Raw genomic sequence first — 17,925 nt, 5'->3', positions numbered from 1 at the left:
ATAATCAAAAGAAAATTGAAATGAACTGAAATAATGGCGCATCCTGTAAGATCTAAGTCCTGAATGTTGTTTGCTTATTTTCAGTAGACCCATGGGTGCCATACAAACAGGGCTGACCACAAATGTAAGTGACGAGAGCAATATTATCAAAATTCTCTCACTATTGTCATGCTAACAAGCTACACTGAAATCTATCAAACCTACAAATATCAAATGCTGGCTGGCATTCAATTCAGATAGAACACTGACTGCAGTCACACACTGTAGAGCCAGTGAAGCCTTCTCCCGAGAGCAGGGGCCTGTAACAGTCAGTCGAAGACTGGGTTTCGTATGCCGTTCAATACCAAACTGGTGGGTGCCTTCCTGTGTAGAAGGGCCAGTGAGCACAGGAGGAGGGAACAGCTCATGACTCCCAGAATGACCATTCCTGATATCAGTGCACTGGTGATGGCGTTCAGCTGGAAATGAGGTTCGTTTGGAGAACCTGCAAGTAATAAACACACACAGTGGGAAGGTCCAGTATCAGATTTAACTCACCTTATCCCAATTTAAACCTGCAAAGCATCTGCCATCAGTATCTTATAGAATAACAGGATGAGACAATTATGCTACAATTTATTTGACTATAATTCAATTCAATACCCAAAGGATTGTATGGTTTAGAGGCCTGGTATCCCCCGGGCAGCCAAAAAAAGTCATCTATAAAATGCTCTAAAAATTGACCAACAGGTTGCATATGAGTTCAGAAATCCTCAGTGAACTGTTATTTAAAATATAACAAGCTTGTTAAACCAGAGCTCATTATTTTTCGCTGATTACAGTTTTGTAACTAATCACCAAAAAATACTTAACATTTAAAAAAATTATACTTTAATTTTCAATATATGTTAATTATCTTACCAAGCTGTGAATTGTTGGTTGGAGTCTCATCTGGGGGGAAGAAAAGAAAAAGAAAAGCAATATTGTGTCTCCAAATATTTATCAATATCTGTTATAATTCTATAATTACTTTTTACCTATATGTCCCCTCACCTTCACCCACAGGCTCCCTGGGAAAGGCAATAACGAAAGTCCCGCTAAACCTTCTGCTTTCTCATTTCCTGTTCCATGTGTCCAAGATTTCATCATCTATCTATTCCTCCAAGCCCACACCCTGCCACTGCCCTGGGCATACAAATAAAGTCGCAAAACATACTGTGCTGTATTCTTTCCTGCTGACTTTGCTTCATCATTATCTCTCCAGTCAGGTTAGTGGGGGCAATAATTGTTAACAGCCATTACATTTTTTAGAGCCCTATAACCTGCCATTTATTATTCTGTTATAGAGAAACATTCATTATTTAGTGCCACTCTATTTTAAGTGATGCCAATTTGCCCATTATAATCTGCAAAAAACATCAAGTTCCAAGAAAATAAATTCTTACTTAATAACTAAATGAAAAGAAAAACCACTCCTGAACTTGAGTTGCAGTCTTATTTGCATCTGTTAAGTAAAAGACTGAAGCCATTGATTTTTCACTTTTCCCTGACAAACATAATAGATGCAATGAACACATTCACTTGGTTTCCCAGTTTTTGTTACCCATTTTGTAATCATATAGCAATTAACCCTTGAGCATACACAATGAGTGGATATTTGTGTTTAAATACCTGGGTGTATATGTGCCTGTGAGTGTTTGTTATTTGAACCATAAAATGTGTGCAGTTGGCTGTTTGATTCTGGAGTATAAATACTATTACAATTAATATGTGTGTAATTTCATACAGTTTACAAAGTGCTATCTCATATGTTATCACATTTAATTCTAAACCAATTGCCATATGGTTTAGATATTATTGCTACTCCCATTTTACAGATGAAGAAACTTCCATCTGTCACAGCCTCCATGATAAAGTAAACATAGGCTTAAATAAAAGCTCAGTTTCACTCCCTTTTCTAAAATAATATAAACTAGCAAGTGTAGAAATATTTTTAGTAAAAGAGATAAATATCTCAAACTATAAAACTCCAGGATTAGTATTTGAAATAACGGATGGGAGAACCTGGTGAGATATTTATAAAACATCTGATGCCATTTCTTTTCAGACATATGGGTCTTGGCAGAAATAATGGTTCTGCTGTTTGATCCTGAAGTATAATGTCCAAAATAAATAGAGCACTCATTCATAGGATTCTTTAGAATGGTTCAGTGCACTGCTATAGGACAAAAAGAAAACAAAATACAAATTTTTATTATAAGACATCCTTAGGAAAATCCTAAGCTCTAACCAATGTCATCCTACAAGGACAATAGCTTCTCATGGAAATAGATGGGATGTATAAACTGTGATTAATTCAACCAAAAGATCTGTGTGCCCCTTTCCCAAAACAAGCTGCCTCACTGGAACATGGAAGAGAATATATAATGCTATAAAATTCCTTTTTAAAAGTTATTCTTTGCTTAGGAATTACATTTATTTGAACTTAAAAAAATGGTTTCTATTAAAGAATAGAAAGTTTCCTCCTATGTATCCCAAATTAAGCAAAAGTTCTATGGTTGTATGCCCCCACTATTTTCTGCAATTTCAGGTTAACAAAAGAAGTCAGAATATCCACTCCTCTCTTACATTACCAAAGCGCTTTTGTAAGAACAACATCCAGCTGTCATCTACAAGGACTTGGCTGTGGACAAAAGCTCTGTGTGGGGACAAAGATGCCAAATGAGCCACATCAGCTGCAGGCTCCAGGACTCTGAAAAACTGAAAGCATCCTACCTTTGGTAGATGGCTGAAATCAGAGTGTGTAATATTTGAATATTGTTTGGAATTGTACTCGATACTGAATAAGCTTAGAATAAATTTATCTGTTATCTTCTGTTTCTGGTATCCTGCAGTTAGGATCATTGCAATTAAAAGAAAATCAAAGAACTGTCTAGAAAAGGCAGGTAGAGATTTTTCAGGAGCTTTTTGTCACCACACACTTCTGTTTTTCTCTCACACCTACTTGGTCTTATACACATGTACACTAAAAGAAACCTTATGGAATTCGAACAGACTGGAATTCTAAACTTGGTGAGCTCTTCAAAAAACATATAGCTAGCTGAGGACCCATAGGAGGAAAGTGAGAGCAGCAATACCACAGCTGTTTAAAAGCCAGAAGTGGAAGATAAATTGTCATTCTCTGCTTTTCTCTCAGATAAGTAGCTGAAATAAATGGAAAAGGTGAACATAAGTGCAAAGATATATGCAGAATGAATATTTTTCCTTTCTAAGCACAAACTATATTTTTAAGTCTTCAATTTACCTATGTGGTAAAATGAACCACATATTTCAGGTTGAGAACCTCAAAACTTTTTACTCTCCACTGGGTCATGTTCGTTAATAGTCTATCTCTACATTTGAATTCTAAGATTCCCCAAGGGCAAAGACTGTGGCCTGTTCTCTATTTTATTCCCAGTTCCTAGCAGAGTGGCTGTCCCTGTAGGGGCTAAATAAATATACTAGAATGAATTATTCAATGAAACTCAATGACACTAGTTGGACAAGAGTTTGGCTTGAACTTCTCCATATGAATTTTTGTAAAAAAAAAAAAAAAAAAAAAAAATTAGGTACTACTATTTTCCAGTGATTATACCTTTAAATTTCCAGGATTGTACCCCATGATAAGCATTTCCCTACCAAATAGTTTTAGCATTTCAGAGCTTAAAATAAGAACATTTCATGAATTTTGAGGATTTTGAATTCTGAGGATATGAATATTTTCCTAAGTCAACTAAGAAAAGGATTAACAATGTTGGGTAAAAATAACCACAACGGATTTGACTTCATTAAAGTAAAACAAAACAAAACAGAAGTTCTGAGGTTTAACAACTTATTAAACTTGATCCAAGCCAGATGTCTAGGGGAAGGCGTGGTTCAGTGAGTAAACAGAGCAAAAATTCCAAGTATCAGAGAGCTCTGAAGAGAGCAAATCAAGCCTGAAATTGGACTTGTCTATGAAAATCAGCCATAGGATCTGCAGAGATAAATTCTAGCTGAATTAAGGTAAAAAATAAAGTAAAACTAAGAGAAGAAGGTAGTCCTGGTCATTAAGCTGGACATTAAATTTACATAGAATTTGCTTGTGAATGACTATAGCTTGATTTCTGAGTTGTGTTTGTATGGAATTTAAAATTAAAAAATTTTAAGGATATTATAGTATTATAATGAAATCATTATTATACATGGTCCTCTAGGCAGTGAGGCCACCATGATATCCAAAAATAAGGACCATCCTACTGCTATTTATCAAAGTTACAAAAAAAAAAAAATCCACAGAGAGTGAGAGAGAAATGAAGGAAGGTTAACCATTATCCTTTGGGGGCTTTACCGGTAGAGAGACCAAGGTGACTAGGAGAGAACCTTAGTGCATTGGGAAATAAATGTCATCTTTGAGGTGGAAACAAGTCAAAATTGGAAAAGAAGAAATCCAGGCATGACCTCAGAGGTATTGTTATCAAAGGCATTAGCTCTTTGAGGTTTTAACATATATATTTCGGACGACTAGACGTGATGTGGAAGAAACCTATAAACCTGGATAGCTGGGCTTCCCTGGTGGCGCAGTGGTTGAGAGTCCGCCTGCCGATGTAGGGGACGTGGGTTCGTGCCCCAGTCCGGGAGGATCCCACATGCCGCGGAGCGGCTGGGACCCGTGAGCCATGGCTGCTGGGCCTGTGCGTCCGGAGCCTGTGCTCCGCGACGGGAGAGGCCACAGCAGTGAGAGGCCTGCGTACCGCAAAAAAAAAAAAAAAAAAAAAAAAAAAAACCTGAATAGCTGGTGAGCTACAGTAGGATTAGAAACTGCTCCTTGGTAATCTTTACTGGGATTTGGAGATCTTAATAATTTTGGTCTGTTTTAAAATTATATTACACTAGTAAATTATCTAAATTTTGTAATATTTAAATTTGATTTTGTCCAGGTAAGAAGGAAGCAAAGAAGTTAAAAAGGAGGAAAAGTCATCTACTCAACATGGACAGAGAAATGCCACTTTCAAGGTTCTTTCCTTATGGCAAACTGACTCCAGATATGCTCCATAGAAATAAGAATATTTTTTATTGTGCCTACCCAAAAGCATTCCTAATTATTGGCAGCAAGAGCTGAGTTTCCATGCAGTGTAATTCTATGAGCTATTTCCGACAGCTAGATAGAGATAAGGATTGGGCCTCTGACAAACCACAAACCAGTCATTTTCAAATCATTCAAAACATACCAAACCCTCAAGAAGTACAGACTAAGTTTGAAATTTTATATTTAATAAATTTCTGTATTATTTAAAGGGCCTCTTAGGCTTTTAAAAAAATACTAATACGTGTACACAAACACAAAGGAGTGAATAATTAAAGCAATTGTCTGGATTTTTCAGGCCCAAATGACTTTTGCTTAATCACCTCTTTCAGACAAAACTTTCTTTTCATTGTGGGACAGGAGGAGTGGGAGAAAAGGTAAAGATAATCTAATTGAAACATAATAATTGCCTATGGCTATTATAAAATAGAGAAAAATTATTAGCATATAGTCCAAATCAGAATTCTGCTTTCCCTTTTTAGACAAATTTAGAACCATAGAGTTAGAAAGAATCTGAAAGGCTACTTTTTCAAACCCTTTATTTTAAAAATAAAGAAAGAAATGTTTGCCCAGAGAAGTGGAGGAAAATCCCAAGTTCCACAGTTTATTAGGACAAAAGCTGGAACTAGAACCAGTTTTTCAGACTTCAGTGTGTGTTGTTTACAATGCATGTCTGTTTTATCCAACTGATCCTGGATATCTCCAGGTTCACGCTTGTAAAGCAGTATCCCTTTGGAGACTGTGTGTGTATGTGTATATGTATGTGTATGGACATGCACGTACAAATATTTGTATACATGAAAATGTATTGTATAAGCAATTGTGTCCATTAGAGTCATGAGCACAAATGAGTGCACTGGTGGGTGTATTTACATACTACTACAATTCAGGATCCTGGGAGGAAGCAAATGGTATTCAAACTAGCAATTTAAGGAGATTTAATAGTACTATTTACAAAGATGGAGGGAATTCACAAGAAAAAGTCAAGTTACCTGGGCTATGGGTTAAAGGAAGAGTTTCCAGAACTCTCAGAGTAGTTGAATGGAGAGAGTTGTCTGGTGGGAGCTGTGTGGACTTCACACCCAACTTCTGACAGCGCCACCTATTGGCCAAGTCCAACCAGAAACTACTTGGCAAGGCAGCCAGGGGATGCAGTTCACAGAGACCGGTGTTCAAGGTCAGAGAGGGGCTGGGAAGGGCAGAGTGGATCCGGATGGGCAAATGAAACATGTCCAGCACCATATACTTGTGTGTGTGTGTGTGTGTGTGTGTGTGTGTGTGAAGGGAAATGTGGTAAAGACAATATTTCCCTTAGTAAGTTGAATAAACAGGAAACTATCATGAAATTAAAGTTGTCTAGCAGTTTATTTTGTCTCACAGTTAATTAGCGCTCTTTAAGAATCACTTTGAGTTCTCCTTAGAAGCCAAGGAACAAGCCATTTTGGAACCGTCTATTACTACACACAAAAGGAGGAGCGCTCTTACCACTCCGAGTAATGATGGGCCCTGCAGAAAGGACAGCATTTCCAGAAGTGCTCTGGGGGCTCCAGGTGGTCCTCCTCCCCGCATCTCGCCTTTCTCTGTGGTCGCAAATCTAAGGAGTTAAGAAAACAAATGAAATTCCACACCAGCACAAAATTGTTTCTTTATGGCCATTTGGAAAGTAGATTCTTTTAGAAGAGATACCACATGTTTACTTTTATTCATTTACTTCTGTGCATTTATTTAATTACTTTGCATATAACTGCTACAGTATTTCTTATCCTGGCTTGGGCCACATTTCTTATTTCCTCCCGTTGTAATTGTGCATTGCCTCATTAATTTACATAGCTCAATGGCTCCCCTGAAAAAGAGCTGTGTTTATCAAACTTTTCTACTTTTATTTCTCTCAAGGCTTTAATAAATCTTTCCCTGAAATGTTGGTCAGCACAGAGCCAAGGGAATGTGGAATCTCCATTTAACCCCAACTGATATAGCTACTTAGGACTAAAGCAATTAATGATTGTGAAGAAATGCATGAATTAGAGCACACATATAAACACATTAAAGCTATCTCAAATCAAAAAACATGACTGCATTTTTCTCAGGTTAATATTGCTGTAACACTAGGGGGCCTACTGTCTAGATATTCTACTCTGCTCCATAGCCCTACTGAAGGACTGGAAGTTCCCTGTTTACTCTGTTTCATGTGTCTGTGACTTTGACCATCCTTTGGCATGGAGTGTCTCTTACACTCTTGATTTTGCCTCTTTGGGGTTCATCTGTCTTCAAAGTCATATCTCTTCCACAGAGCCTCCCAGCCTCTCCTGTTTCATCTCTCTCACAATGATGAATAATGCCTTTTACTACAGCCCATATATATGTCTGCCTTTGCACCATAACATTTTGTCATATTTTATTCCATGATTATCTCATGATCCTAAAGGATAAGCTAATTGAATTCAGAACAATTCATGCATCTCTGTATTACCAGCATAATGCTTGGCACAAAGCAGCATTCAATAGATCTTTCCTGGATGAATGAAAAAATTGTACTTCAATCAATTTGAGCTGATGCATATCCACTTTCTATGTAGAAATTAGTTCCTAACACTTGATAACTTTCAGCTTAGATCAATTCAACAGTTCAGAATAAAGTTGCTAAAAACATACTGGCATAAGGAAGGGGCAGTCATCAGCTCTGCAGAGCTTGGTAACACAGTGCAGGAAGACAGTGGACATTTTCTGATTCTTGTGTTTCACAAATCGGAACACTTCAAAGGAAAAGCGGCCCTGCTGGCTCCTGCCGTTTTCAATGACGGTGGTTTGAGGATCTTTGTCACAGCTACACGTTAGAGAATGTGAAAACGATATTATTGGAAAGTACCAACCTACCGTGACTTGTAAATTAATTTCTGCAGTATTAAGAGTACCCTATTACATTAAGAGCTAACAAAATTATGCCATGTTATTGATACTTAATAGGAGAATAAACTAACTCAACAGATATGTGACCTAGATCACAATATTTAAGCAGACCAGTTTCTGATTATAGTATTATTATCAAATTTTAGAGGAATTATACTTTCATATGGTTCAAAAATCCAAACAGTATAAAATATATATAGTAAAAAGTCTCTCCCCACATCTCTGCCCTTGTCCATGCTCTCCCGTGTCCACACACAAACCTTCCCGTGGTGACCTCACATGTTACTGCAGACTCACAGGGCATATGCAAATAGAAGCAGAAGCAATATATTCTCAATGTTCCCCTCTTCTTAAACAAATGATAGCACACTCTCTATATTATTTTGTACCTTGCCTTTTTTTTTAACTTAACAATGTATCTTAGAGATCTTTCCATATCAATATTTAGAGAGCCTCCTTCATCTTTTTCCACAGTTGTACACTATTTCATCATGCACACGTCAGAGTTTATTTAACCTGTGTCCTATTTATGTACTCTTGCATTAATCTGAATATTTTGCATTTTTACAAAGTAATAATGAATAGTCTTAATATATCATTTTGAACATGTGCTGGGTTATCTATATATCTGTAGGATCATTCAGCAGATTTTGCCATACCGCCCTCTATAAATATTGTTGCATTTTGTACTGCCCCAGTAATGTATAAAAAATACTTATTTCCCTCAGAGCTACATCAACAAAGTATATGTATGAAATTCTGGATTATTCCCTATTTGGTAGGAACAATAAACTATCACTATATAATATCATTTCACCTTTTTCTTAGTGTGAATGGATGTGTGCATTTTTCATATATATTAGAGCCATTTGTGTTTCTTTATCTGAAAATTGTTTATGTTCCTTGCTCAAATTTTTATTGCACTGTTGACCTTTTCCTTAAGATTCCTATAAATTCTTGGTTTTTAGGAAGAGTGGTTCCTTGTTTGTTACATAAGTTGTTTTAACTTTGTTATTTGGCTTTGGACATTCCTCCCAGTGTGTGTGTGTGTGTGTGTGTGTGTGTGTGTGTGTGTGTGTGTGTGTGAATGGGTGTCTGTATGTGTGTGTGTTTGTGCACAGAAATTTTATTTTTACATAATTTAATTTTAAATATTTTATTTTATAGCTTCTAGTATGTGGGCTAAACAGGATTTTCCTTACTCCAAATTTCTAAAGATATTTTGCATGCTTTCTTCCATCACTTTTAAAGCTGTAGTTTTTACATTTAAATTAATCTATTTAAAGTTTATCATGGTATAATGAGTGAAGTATAGATCCTATGCTATTTTTTTCCTTAAGATTATCTACTATCCAGCACTATTTTTAAAAATCTCTGTCAATCCCACTGATTTGCATGTTACCAAACTCTGTCATATAGTAAATTCCCATGTTTTGGATCTATTTTTCAACTTACTATTCTAAATTTTTGTCTATGTGTCTAGCCTCACATAATATCATACCCCTTTAATAACTTCAGAGCTTCTATTAACTGTAATATCTGGTAGAGCCATACCCTCCTCCTTTCGATGTTGATTTCCCCCTTTCTTTGGCATTTTATGGATTTTTTTGTTTATCCCTTTTTTCTCGATTCAGTTAGCTTGTGACTCTCTGTTCTTGTAGGTATGCATTTCTCCTGACTGTTTCTGGGATCTATGGCACTGGGACCCCTCAGCAATCACTTTTCTTCCCTGCTTCTCCTGCCACTTCTTCCCACTCTGCTTCCTGCCAGCCTTCTCCTGCTCTGTTTTGTCTTGATCTTAACTGCTTTTATCAACACTAACACATATTTTGGAATTTCTAGGTTTTCTTTTCCTCCTTATCTCACTGAAAATGGCACTTAGGGGACTTTTTTTAGTTATCCATTTCAGTCTCTATAGTTTCCAAGAAGAAAACTGAAAGAATTAAGCTGAAGCCATAGTCATACCAAAAGTCTGATGATCTTATTCTAGATTATCAATACGTAATCATTATAGAAATTTTGGAATATAAGAAAAATGTCAAAACAAAATGATCCACAATCTCACTGTGCATAAATAACAAAGGTGAACCTTTTGATGTATTTCCTTAGAGTCTTTTCTATCATGTATTATATAAATGAGGTCAACTGTGCAATCGTGTATGCTAATTCTTTCATTTCATATTGTAATACATTTAAATTTTAAAGAACCACATATTTCTAAAGATAGAAATATCAAGAAGACAGAAGGGGAAGAGATAAAATAGAACCAACTACTTTTTTCTATTTTATAAGTAATTTTATATGATTATTATGTCTGTGTGAGCTCTCAACTTACTGGTTCTCCATAATTCACCTACCCATTTCCTTACTGCTGAACATGCAGTCGATTCTCATGTTTTACTATTTTAAATAGCACTGATAGACAAGAAAGTCATAAATATTTTAGAATATGCTTCCCAGTTCACAAAAGTAGAATCAAAGGATATGAAATCTTTTAAGGTTTTTTGATACATACTGATATTTTTTCCCAAAAATGTTAACCAAATTAACACTTCCAGCAATAGAATATGAGTGTCAGTTTGATCATACCCTCTGAGTATCATCTTAACATTGATTAGCCAGTAAAACTTATTTTTTTGGTTTCCCATCATATTACTCCCGTCATGTGTCAATAAGTGGCAGTGATCAGAGCCAACTGCATTTTATAAGCATGATTAGAAGCCATTGTTTGACTCTCAAGTCTGTTCTCCTGTCAGATAAAAATGCTGAAAAGGAACTGAGATGATTGAATGATTTTATGATCAATGTCCCCTTTCCCCAAATGTAGATTACATTCACTCTATCACTGTCTATTGGGGAATAAAGTTGAAGTTATTGGCTCTGATAAAAAAAGAGTGGTAGGCTGTATTACACTTTCATATTAAATACTGATAAATGAAGAAAAGCATTTTGGGATCTAAATTATCTAGCCCATTACTTTAATTTTATTCTCCTTTTGACATACCATGAGACAGTCTAGTTTTTGAAAAATAGTACCCTCTCACTGCCTTTCTCATATTGTCAATAGTACACTAGCCATGCTTTTCCTAAGACAGTGAAATATTCCCACATGACCTAAACATTAATAAAACATCTTTGATGGGGCAAACTTACTTGTAACTGTCATTCAACAACATCCTTATCAGCATTTCATGTTGAAAATTGTTCTCCACTTTTATAGTTCCAACTATATAAGGACTAAAAGTTCAAAATGTAAAACTTTACATTTAAAAGCTATAAAAGTACCCTATAATTTGTTTATCTGACTTAGCTTTTCTATTTTAATTATCTATAGTAGGGTTATTGCTATCAATACAAGACTTAGACACTTACCTAAGGAAGAGATCATATCGAATATCATCATTTGGGTTCCCTGATGGGGTCGTGTAGCAATAATCCATTAAGACATTCCATCTACAGGAAGAGGTAAGAATAATCTAGAGTCAGAATCTCCTTTTGGATATTAGTTACTAATCCAAGGGAAGTAGATATTGACAAACATCTTATCCCAGGGAACATAGTTTTATATTATTTGCAGAGACTTCTTGTTTATTAAAATTTTCTCCTAAACTCAAAGTATTTAAATGTCTGCAACAAATTGCTGTCACACATCAAGAATCACATACAACCAAGAATAAAAATGCCAAGAAAACAAAAAGGGAGAAGTTAAAGTAGAACCAGATTTCTAGAGTGTACTAATCTCTTCAGGATGCAATGTTTAATTAATAATATATGAGAAACCCAAAATAAACTATTTACATGCTACAATTTTTTTATTAGGACAGAAACGGATCTTTACTTTTGAATTTCTTTTCAATTTTGATCATTCTGGGTTTTCTAAGTGTCAAATGAAACTTGATTGATTTTGTTATTTTGCAGAGATGTTTCTGGAGATCGTTTTATATAATTTTGGCCCAGATTCTTATGGGGAGAGTTCTTTTGTTTTTTAATAAACTTTTATTGAATAATAACACACATAGAAAATACATGAATCATAAGTGTTCACAAAATAACTGCATCTGATTAATCATCTTTCAGATGAAAAACATAGAACATTCTGGTATCCCAAAAGCTCTCCCCATGCCCTCTTCCAGTCACTACCCCTCCTTCTTTATGGGAAGAATTGCTATTTTCCAATTAATGATATAAAGTGGGTGTCACCCTTTAATCCTTGTAATTTGGGTTTTTTTAGATAAATTTATGTATTTATTTATTTATTTTTGGCTGCGTTGGGTCTTCGTTGCTGCACACGGGCTTTCTTTAGTTCCGGGGATCAGGGGCTCCTCTTCGTTGCGGTGCGCGGGCTTCTCATTGCGGTGGCTTCTCTTGCTGAGGAGCACCGGATCTAGGCGTATGGGCTTCAGTAGTTGTGGCACACGGGCTTCAGTAGTTGTGGCACGTGGGCTCCACAGTGCAGGATCAGTAGTTGTGGAGCACTGGCCCATTTGCTTCACGGTATGTGGGATCTTCCTGGACCAAGGCTCGAACCCGCGACCCCTGCCCCGGAAGGCAGATTCTTAACCACTGCTCCACCAGGGAAGCACCCTTGTAATATGTTATTTCTACTTATTAGCATTTCTTTTTTTTTAAATTTAGGCAAATATGGAAAATATATGTATTTTTACATATAGGCAAACCAAAAAATATAGGCACTACCTTCTAAACCAAAAATTGGAGTACATGATTTGATATACAGTTTGACAGGAGGCAGAATATTTGAAATCATCCCTCTCTTGAAGAATCTGAGGTCTATGGCTTCAGAAGGTGTGGCGATTATGGGTGGGCGGGCATTCAGGTGGGAAGAGTAATGTGAACAAAGGTGTGAAAGACCAGAAGGGACTAGGAAGGTCCTGGGGTTCAGGCGGAGCGTCAGGTGGGAGGGCTGAGATGCGAGCAGCATGGAGACACTGGAAAATCTGGACAGAAGTCTTAGGCACTGACATTTTTGAGGGAGGAGCAGCAGGATGAAGGAAGGTCACAATCCCCAGTCTGGCAGGGATGTTTTGGGGTGAATGTGCTAGAGAGTGCAGGAGGTGGTTTGAGATGCTGACAGCTGGACCAGAGGGTGGCTGCATGGGTGGAAGAATAATAGACATAATAGGCGAGGTACTTGGGAAGGAAAACTGAAGAATAAGATGGGGTGAATTCCTGAGAAGTTTTTTGGACATTTAAGGTGAGGTTACGTCACCTTAATATAGGGTCGATTTTCCCATTTTGGAAACTGGGAGAACAGTGGTTCCACTGTTATTCTTCTTTTCCTTTAAATACGTGTCTTTTCCCTTGATTAATCTCACCCCATTCTGACTGCTCTCTTGTTTGGAGTGATAAGGATAGGTATCAGACAGAGATGGCACTAGATCAGGGCCAGAAACACTGGGTAGGATTTGAGCTGGCAGAAATAAAATGGAAGGGTGTGTGTGAGGCAAGAGGGTGGTGGTGGAGAGAGAGTCTGGTCAGAGGCAATGGCATAAGCCTTGCCTATGTTTGGCAAAAATGCGTAGCCATGGATGGTGAGACTGAAATGTCTGTACCTGGTTAGGGCAGGAGACATTAAAATCCCTAGGGGAGTGGCCTCAGGCCTATGCCCCTAACTACATTTCTTTTCTTTTAATTAATTTATTTATTTTAGCTGCATTGGGTCTTCATTGCTGTGCACGGGCTTTCTCTAGTTGCAGCAAGTGGGGGCTACTCTTCCTTGCTGTACATGGGCTTCTCACTGTGGTGGCTTCTCTGGTTGCAGAGCACGGGCTCTAGGCATGTGGGCTTCAGTAGTTGTGGCTCATGGGCTCCAGAGCACAGGCTCTGTAGTTGTGGCACACGGGCTTAGTTGCTCCGTGGCACATGGGATCTTCCCAGACTAGGGCTCGAACCTGTGTCCCCTGCACTGGCAGGTGGATGCCCAACCACTGCGCCACCAGGGAAGTCCCCCCTAACTACTTCTTTAAGAACCATTGTTTAGCATTTCTAAATGGAATGGCAATGGCAATATTTTTTTTTAAGTGAATGAGCTAACTTTATGATTCATGAGGCTTTAGGCAGTCAAAATGTTTTAACCAACGAAAGATAAGGGTTTGAAAATACCTGCTGTCCAAATTAGTGGCTTGTACAGCTGCAAATACTTTGGTTTTCAAAGGTAATCCTATACTCGGGATAATTAACTGCTGACTGTAGGTTGAATCCTAATGATGAAAAAAGTAAGCAATTAATCCACCCTAACAGCACATTTACTTAAGACAATAATGTCATATAAAAGAAAACATCAATTTACAGAATCAACTCCAAAAAGGACCTAGTTAATCCTCTAGTTTTGGGCAGAACTGTTCTTAAATCATATCCAAGTAACAAATTCATGCATAAATCTTTTTGTGTCCATAGTTTACCATTTATGATGATTAATGTTCAGTGTACTTAAATTATATGCAATGGTTACTAGTCAGAGGTTAGTATTTAGTTTGTCTAATATTCAACTATCAATATTCAGTTTACTTAAATTCATATTCCAGTTATTTAAATTATATTAGTGGCTAATATTCAGTTTATTTAAATTATATCTGCTTCAGTTTAAGCCCTTTGCCATTGGAGATGTAAGTCTTTACACTTTAAATAATGTCTTATTTACCCAAAGTCACTTATCTGGCAATTTGAAATTAGCAAAATTTAATAAAAAACCTAAAAAGAGACCAGTATGGTCTCTGAGTTGCCAAAATGCATGGCCTGGAATTCCTGTACTAGATTACATGGTAAGGACTTATAGAAGGGTGTCTTAGGACTTCATTTCTACCTTTTACCCTTAGTTTAGACCAATTCTGGAGAGTTTATTTATATCACTTCCCAATCTACAGTAGATGAAAGCAGCAAATTAGAAATTGAGAAGTGACAGCTTTAATTTGATAGTAAAGAAAAACAGAAAAAAATGTAGAATAAAGAAAAAACTTCTCGGGCTTCCCTGGTGGCGCAGTGGTTGAGAGTCCGCCTGCCGATGCAGGGGACACGGGTTCGTGCCCCGATCCCGGAAGATCCCACATGCCGCGGAGCGGCTGGGCCCGCGAGCCATGGCCGCGGGGCCTGTGTGTCCGGAGCCTGTGCTCCGCAACGGGAGAGGCCACAGCAGTGAGAGGCCCGCGTACAGCAAAAAAAAAAAAGAAAAAACTTCTCAAAATCTAAGCTGTCAAATCATTTAGCATGGAGGCAAATTGTTTCCCCCAGATTCAGTAACTCTGAAGATAATGCTATTTTGCAGCAAAGGGGAATTTTTAATGTTCATTATGAAATCTCAACATCATCAAGCAAAGGCAAAACACAGAGCTACTCTATTTAAGAAGGTTGGGAAGAAAACAACAGATGTTGAATTTTTAAAATTAAAACAATAATAATTTGGATGCTTCACTTTTGAAAAAGTTACATTCATGTGGAATATTTCATTCTCAAATAGAGCCTGATAAATGAGGGATTATATGCTGTACTTATTTTCTATATTTCTGTGATAAATGATAATAGCTCCTCTAACCATTTCTGATAGGTAGTATTTTTATTTCATTATCTTTCTGGCTCCCTTTTCCAACTTCTCCAAGTTATCCACATTTCATTAACTATACAGCTCTTTCATCTTGTATTTGCATCAATATTGTCCAGAAGAATGCTTACTTTTTTTTACAAGTATTATACTACAAAGTCATTTGCAAGTGATATGACTCAGCTGTGGTTTAATCATGACATCAAATTTATTCTTCTAAAAGGTAATCTTTTGATTTTATTTTGTTTAGTTGCCTTTACTCCTGTTAGTACAATATTGTCCCTAAAATCAATTATATTTATTTTAAATTTTTTCTTCAACTTTAAAAATAATTCATAATTACCATAACCCAGTTTTAGATTTACTCTGTTTCTTTATCTGCTCAGAAGACATTATTACTTAGGTACAATTCAAATTCACAAGGTCATCTTCACTTTCAGTTTCCACAGAGGAGAAAACTGATCTATTTTTACCATGCAAAAATAAGGTCATAGTTCAACTTGAAGTAAACTCCATATATTAAAATCACACAGTCAGTAAATGTCATTATTTATTATAAGTAAAATTTTCCTAAGTACATTCACTGAATCCCCGAAAACATAGAAATAAACAACTGCACTTTTTCCTTCCCAAGTAACTAACTATAGAATAAGAGGAGTAGGTATGTAATAGAATTTTCATCATTCCTAAGGGTTAGAAATCACAAACTTTGCAGGTAAAATAGGAAAATATGGCCCCCAATGGTTGTAAAATAATACTTAGTTTGAAATGCTGCAATAAAATTACATTTGGGTAGCTAAATGTTAGTGTTCCAAACACATAATAAATATGGTTTGGGATCAATTCGTCAAAGTACACAAAATTTTTTTCAGTATAAATTACTAGTTTTTTAATGTCCTGTAAGATGGCAAAATACTACAGTGGTGCCATGTTAAGAAATTAGTGTAGGGCAGTGAAGCTCTCCTGTATGATACAGTAATAATGGACGCATGTCCTATACATTTGTCAAAAGCCATAGAATATATAATGTGAAGTATTAACCTAAATGTAAACTATGGACTTTACTTAATAATATGTCAGTATTGGTTCATCAATTGTAACAAATATGCCCTATGACCCATAATACAAGATGCAGATAATAGAGGAAGTTGTATGCAGGCACTGGAGGTCTATAGGAACTCTCTGTACATTATTTTTTTTTAATTATTCAATTATTTATTTATTTTTGGCTGTGTTGGGTCTTCATTTCTGTGCGAGGGCTTTCTCTAGTTGTGGCAAGCAGGGGCCACTCTTCATCACTGGGCGTGGGTCTCTCACTGTCACGGCCTCTCTTGTTGCGGAGCACAAGCTCCAGATGCGCAGGCTCAGTAGTTGTGGCTCACGGGCCCAGTTGCTCCGTGGCATGTGGGATCCTCCCAGACCAGGGCCCGAACCCGTGTTCCCTGCATTGGCAGGCAGACTCTCAACCACTGCGCCACCAGGGAAGCCCTCTCTGTACATTTTAGGTCAACTTTTCTGTAAATCTAAAACTGCTCTAAAAAAAATAAGTGTGTTAATTTTTAAAACACTAGTTTGTAGGGAAGTGGTTGAATTTTATTAAATAACTGGTTAGTAAATAACTTTTAAATTTTAATGTATTCAACCATTAGTAATACTTTCATTGAAAATTGGTTAAAAATGAGAAGGATTTTGGCACTATATATTTCATTTATATTCTGATATCAATTACCTTTTTTACCATAGAATTAAAATCTTAAGGTTATCATCAAATTACAGAGTTTTATTTGGCGTTAAGATTCTAGAAACTCTTTAAAGGATTAGGTCTAGTTAGCAACAGGACTATGATACTATCTCTAATGATAAAGGAAAGAGCTTAATAGCAAAGCTCTCCTCAAATCCACACTTCTAAATTTTTATTTTCTGCTTTTCTGCTGAAAGAATAGTTTAATTTCACAGAAAACAGTGGTATCCTTAAATGTCATATGAGTATGTTTTTCACTTTTTTAGGATCAGGAATTCTCATCTTTGTTTCACTCAATTATAACAAATAAGATTGAATCCAAACCATTCATCACAGTTCTACCTGAGGGACCTTACACGTATAAATTAACAGAAAGGTTCCAATTTAAAAATATTGCTCACAACAATAATAAATATCTGGACATACTGGGAATGAATACTGGCCCATACTTGCTGAGTATTGTAAAACCAAGTATCTTGGCAGCTTCTCCTTGCAGAAGAAAGTTTAGAAATGACAGAAAGGCAATCTCCATTACAACACATTTTAATTTGTTGTTTAGAGCTCTGCGGTGTCAGACTACAAACTTATAAACATGATTTTTTTAAATGCCTTTGGAAAATGTCCTACTACAATATTTATAGC

The 17,925-nt window shown here is 36.5% G+C and overlaps 1 protein-coding gene across 1 annotated transcript in view; it reads right to left on the bottom strand.

The window, feature by feature from the left end:
* Nucleotides 1–308: 308 nt before the first annotated feature.
* The window catches only part of ZPLD1 (zona pellucida like domain containing 1), a 37,305-nt gene continuing 19,688 nt past the window's right edge, over nt 309–17,925 (bottom strand). Inside the window, exons 5-10 of the mRNA XM_060099902.1 lie at nt 14,111–14,208; nt 11,363–11,443; nt 7,736–7,907; nt 6,569–6,677; nt 901–930; nt 309–484 (exon numbers count right to left, since the gene is read on the bottom strand). Of these exons, the coding sequence (XP_059955885.1) occupies nt 309–484; nt 901–930; nt 6,569–6,677; nt 7,736–7,907; nt 11,363–11,443; nt 14,111–14,208 (666 nt within the window). The remainder of the gene's footprint in view (nt 485–900; nt 931–6,568; nt 6,678–7,735; nt 7,908–11,362; nt 11,444–14,110; nt 14,209–17,925) is intronic.

The sequence above is a fragment of the Mesoplodon densirostris genome, chromosome 5, assembly GCF_025265405.1.
Source record: "Mesoplodon densirostris isolate mMesDen1 chromosome 5, mMesDen1 primary haplotype, whole genome shotgun sequence".
Classification (NCBI taxonomy): Eukaryota; Metazoa; Chordata; class Mammalia; order Artiodactyla; family Ziphiidae; genus Mesoplodon; species Mesoplodon densirostris.
This window is presented reverse-complemented; position numbering and strand designations above follow the sequence as displayed.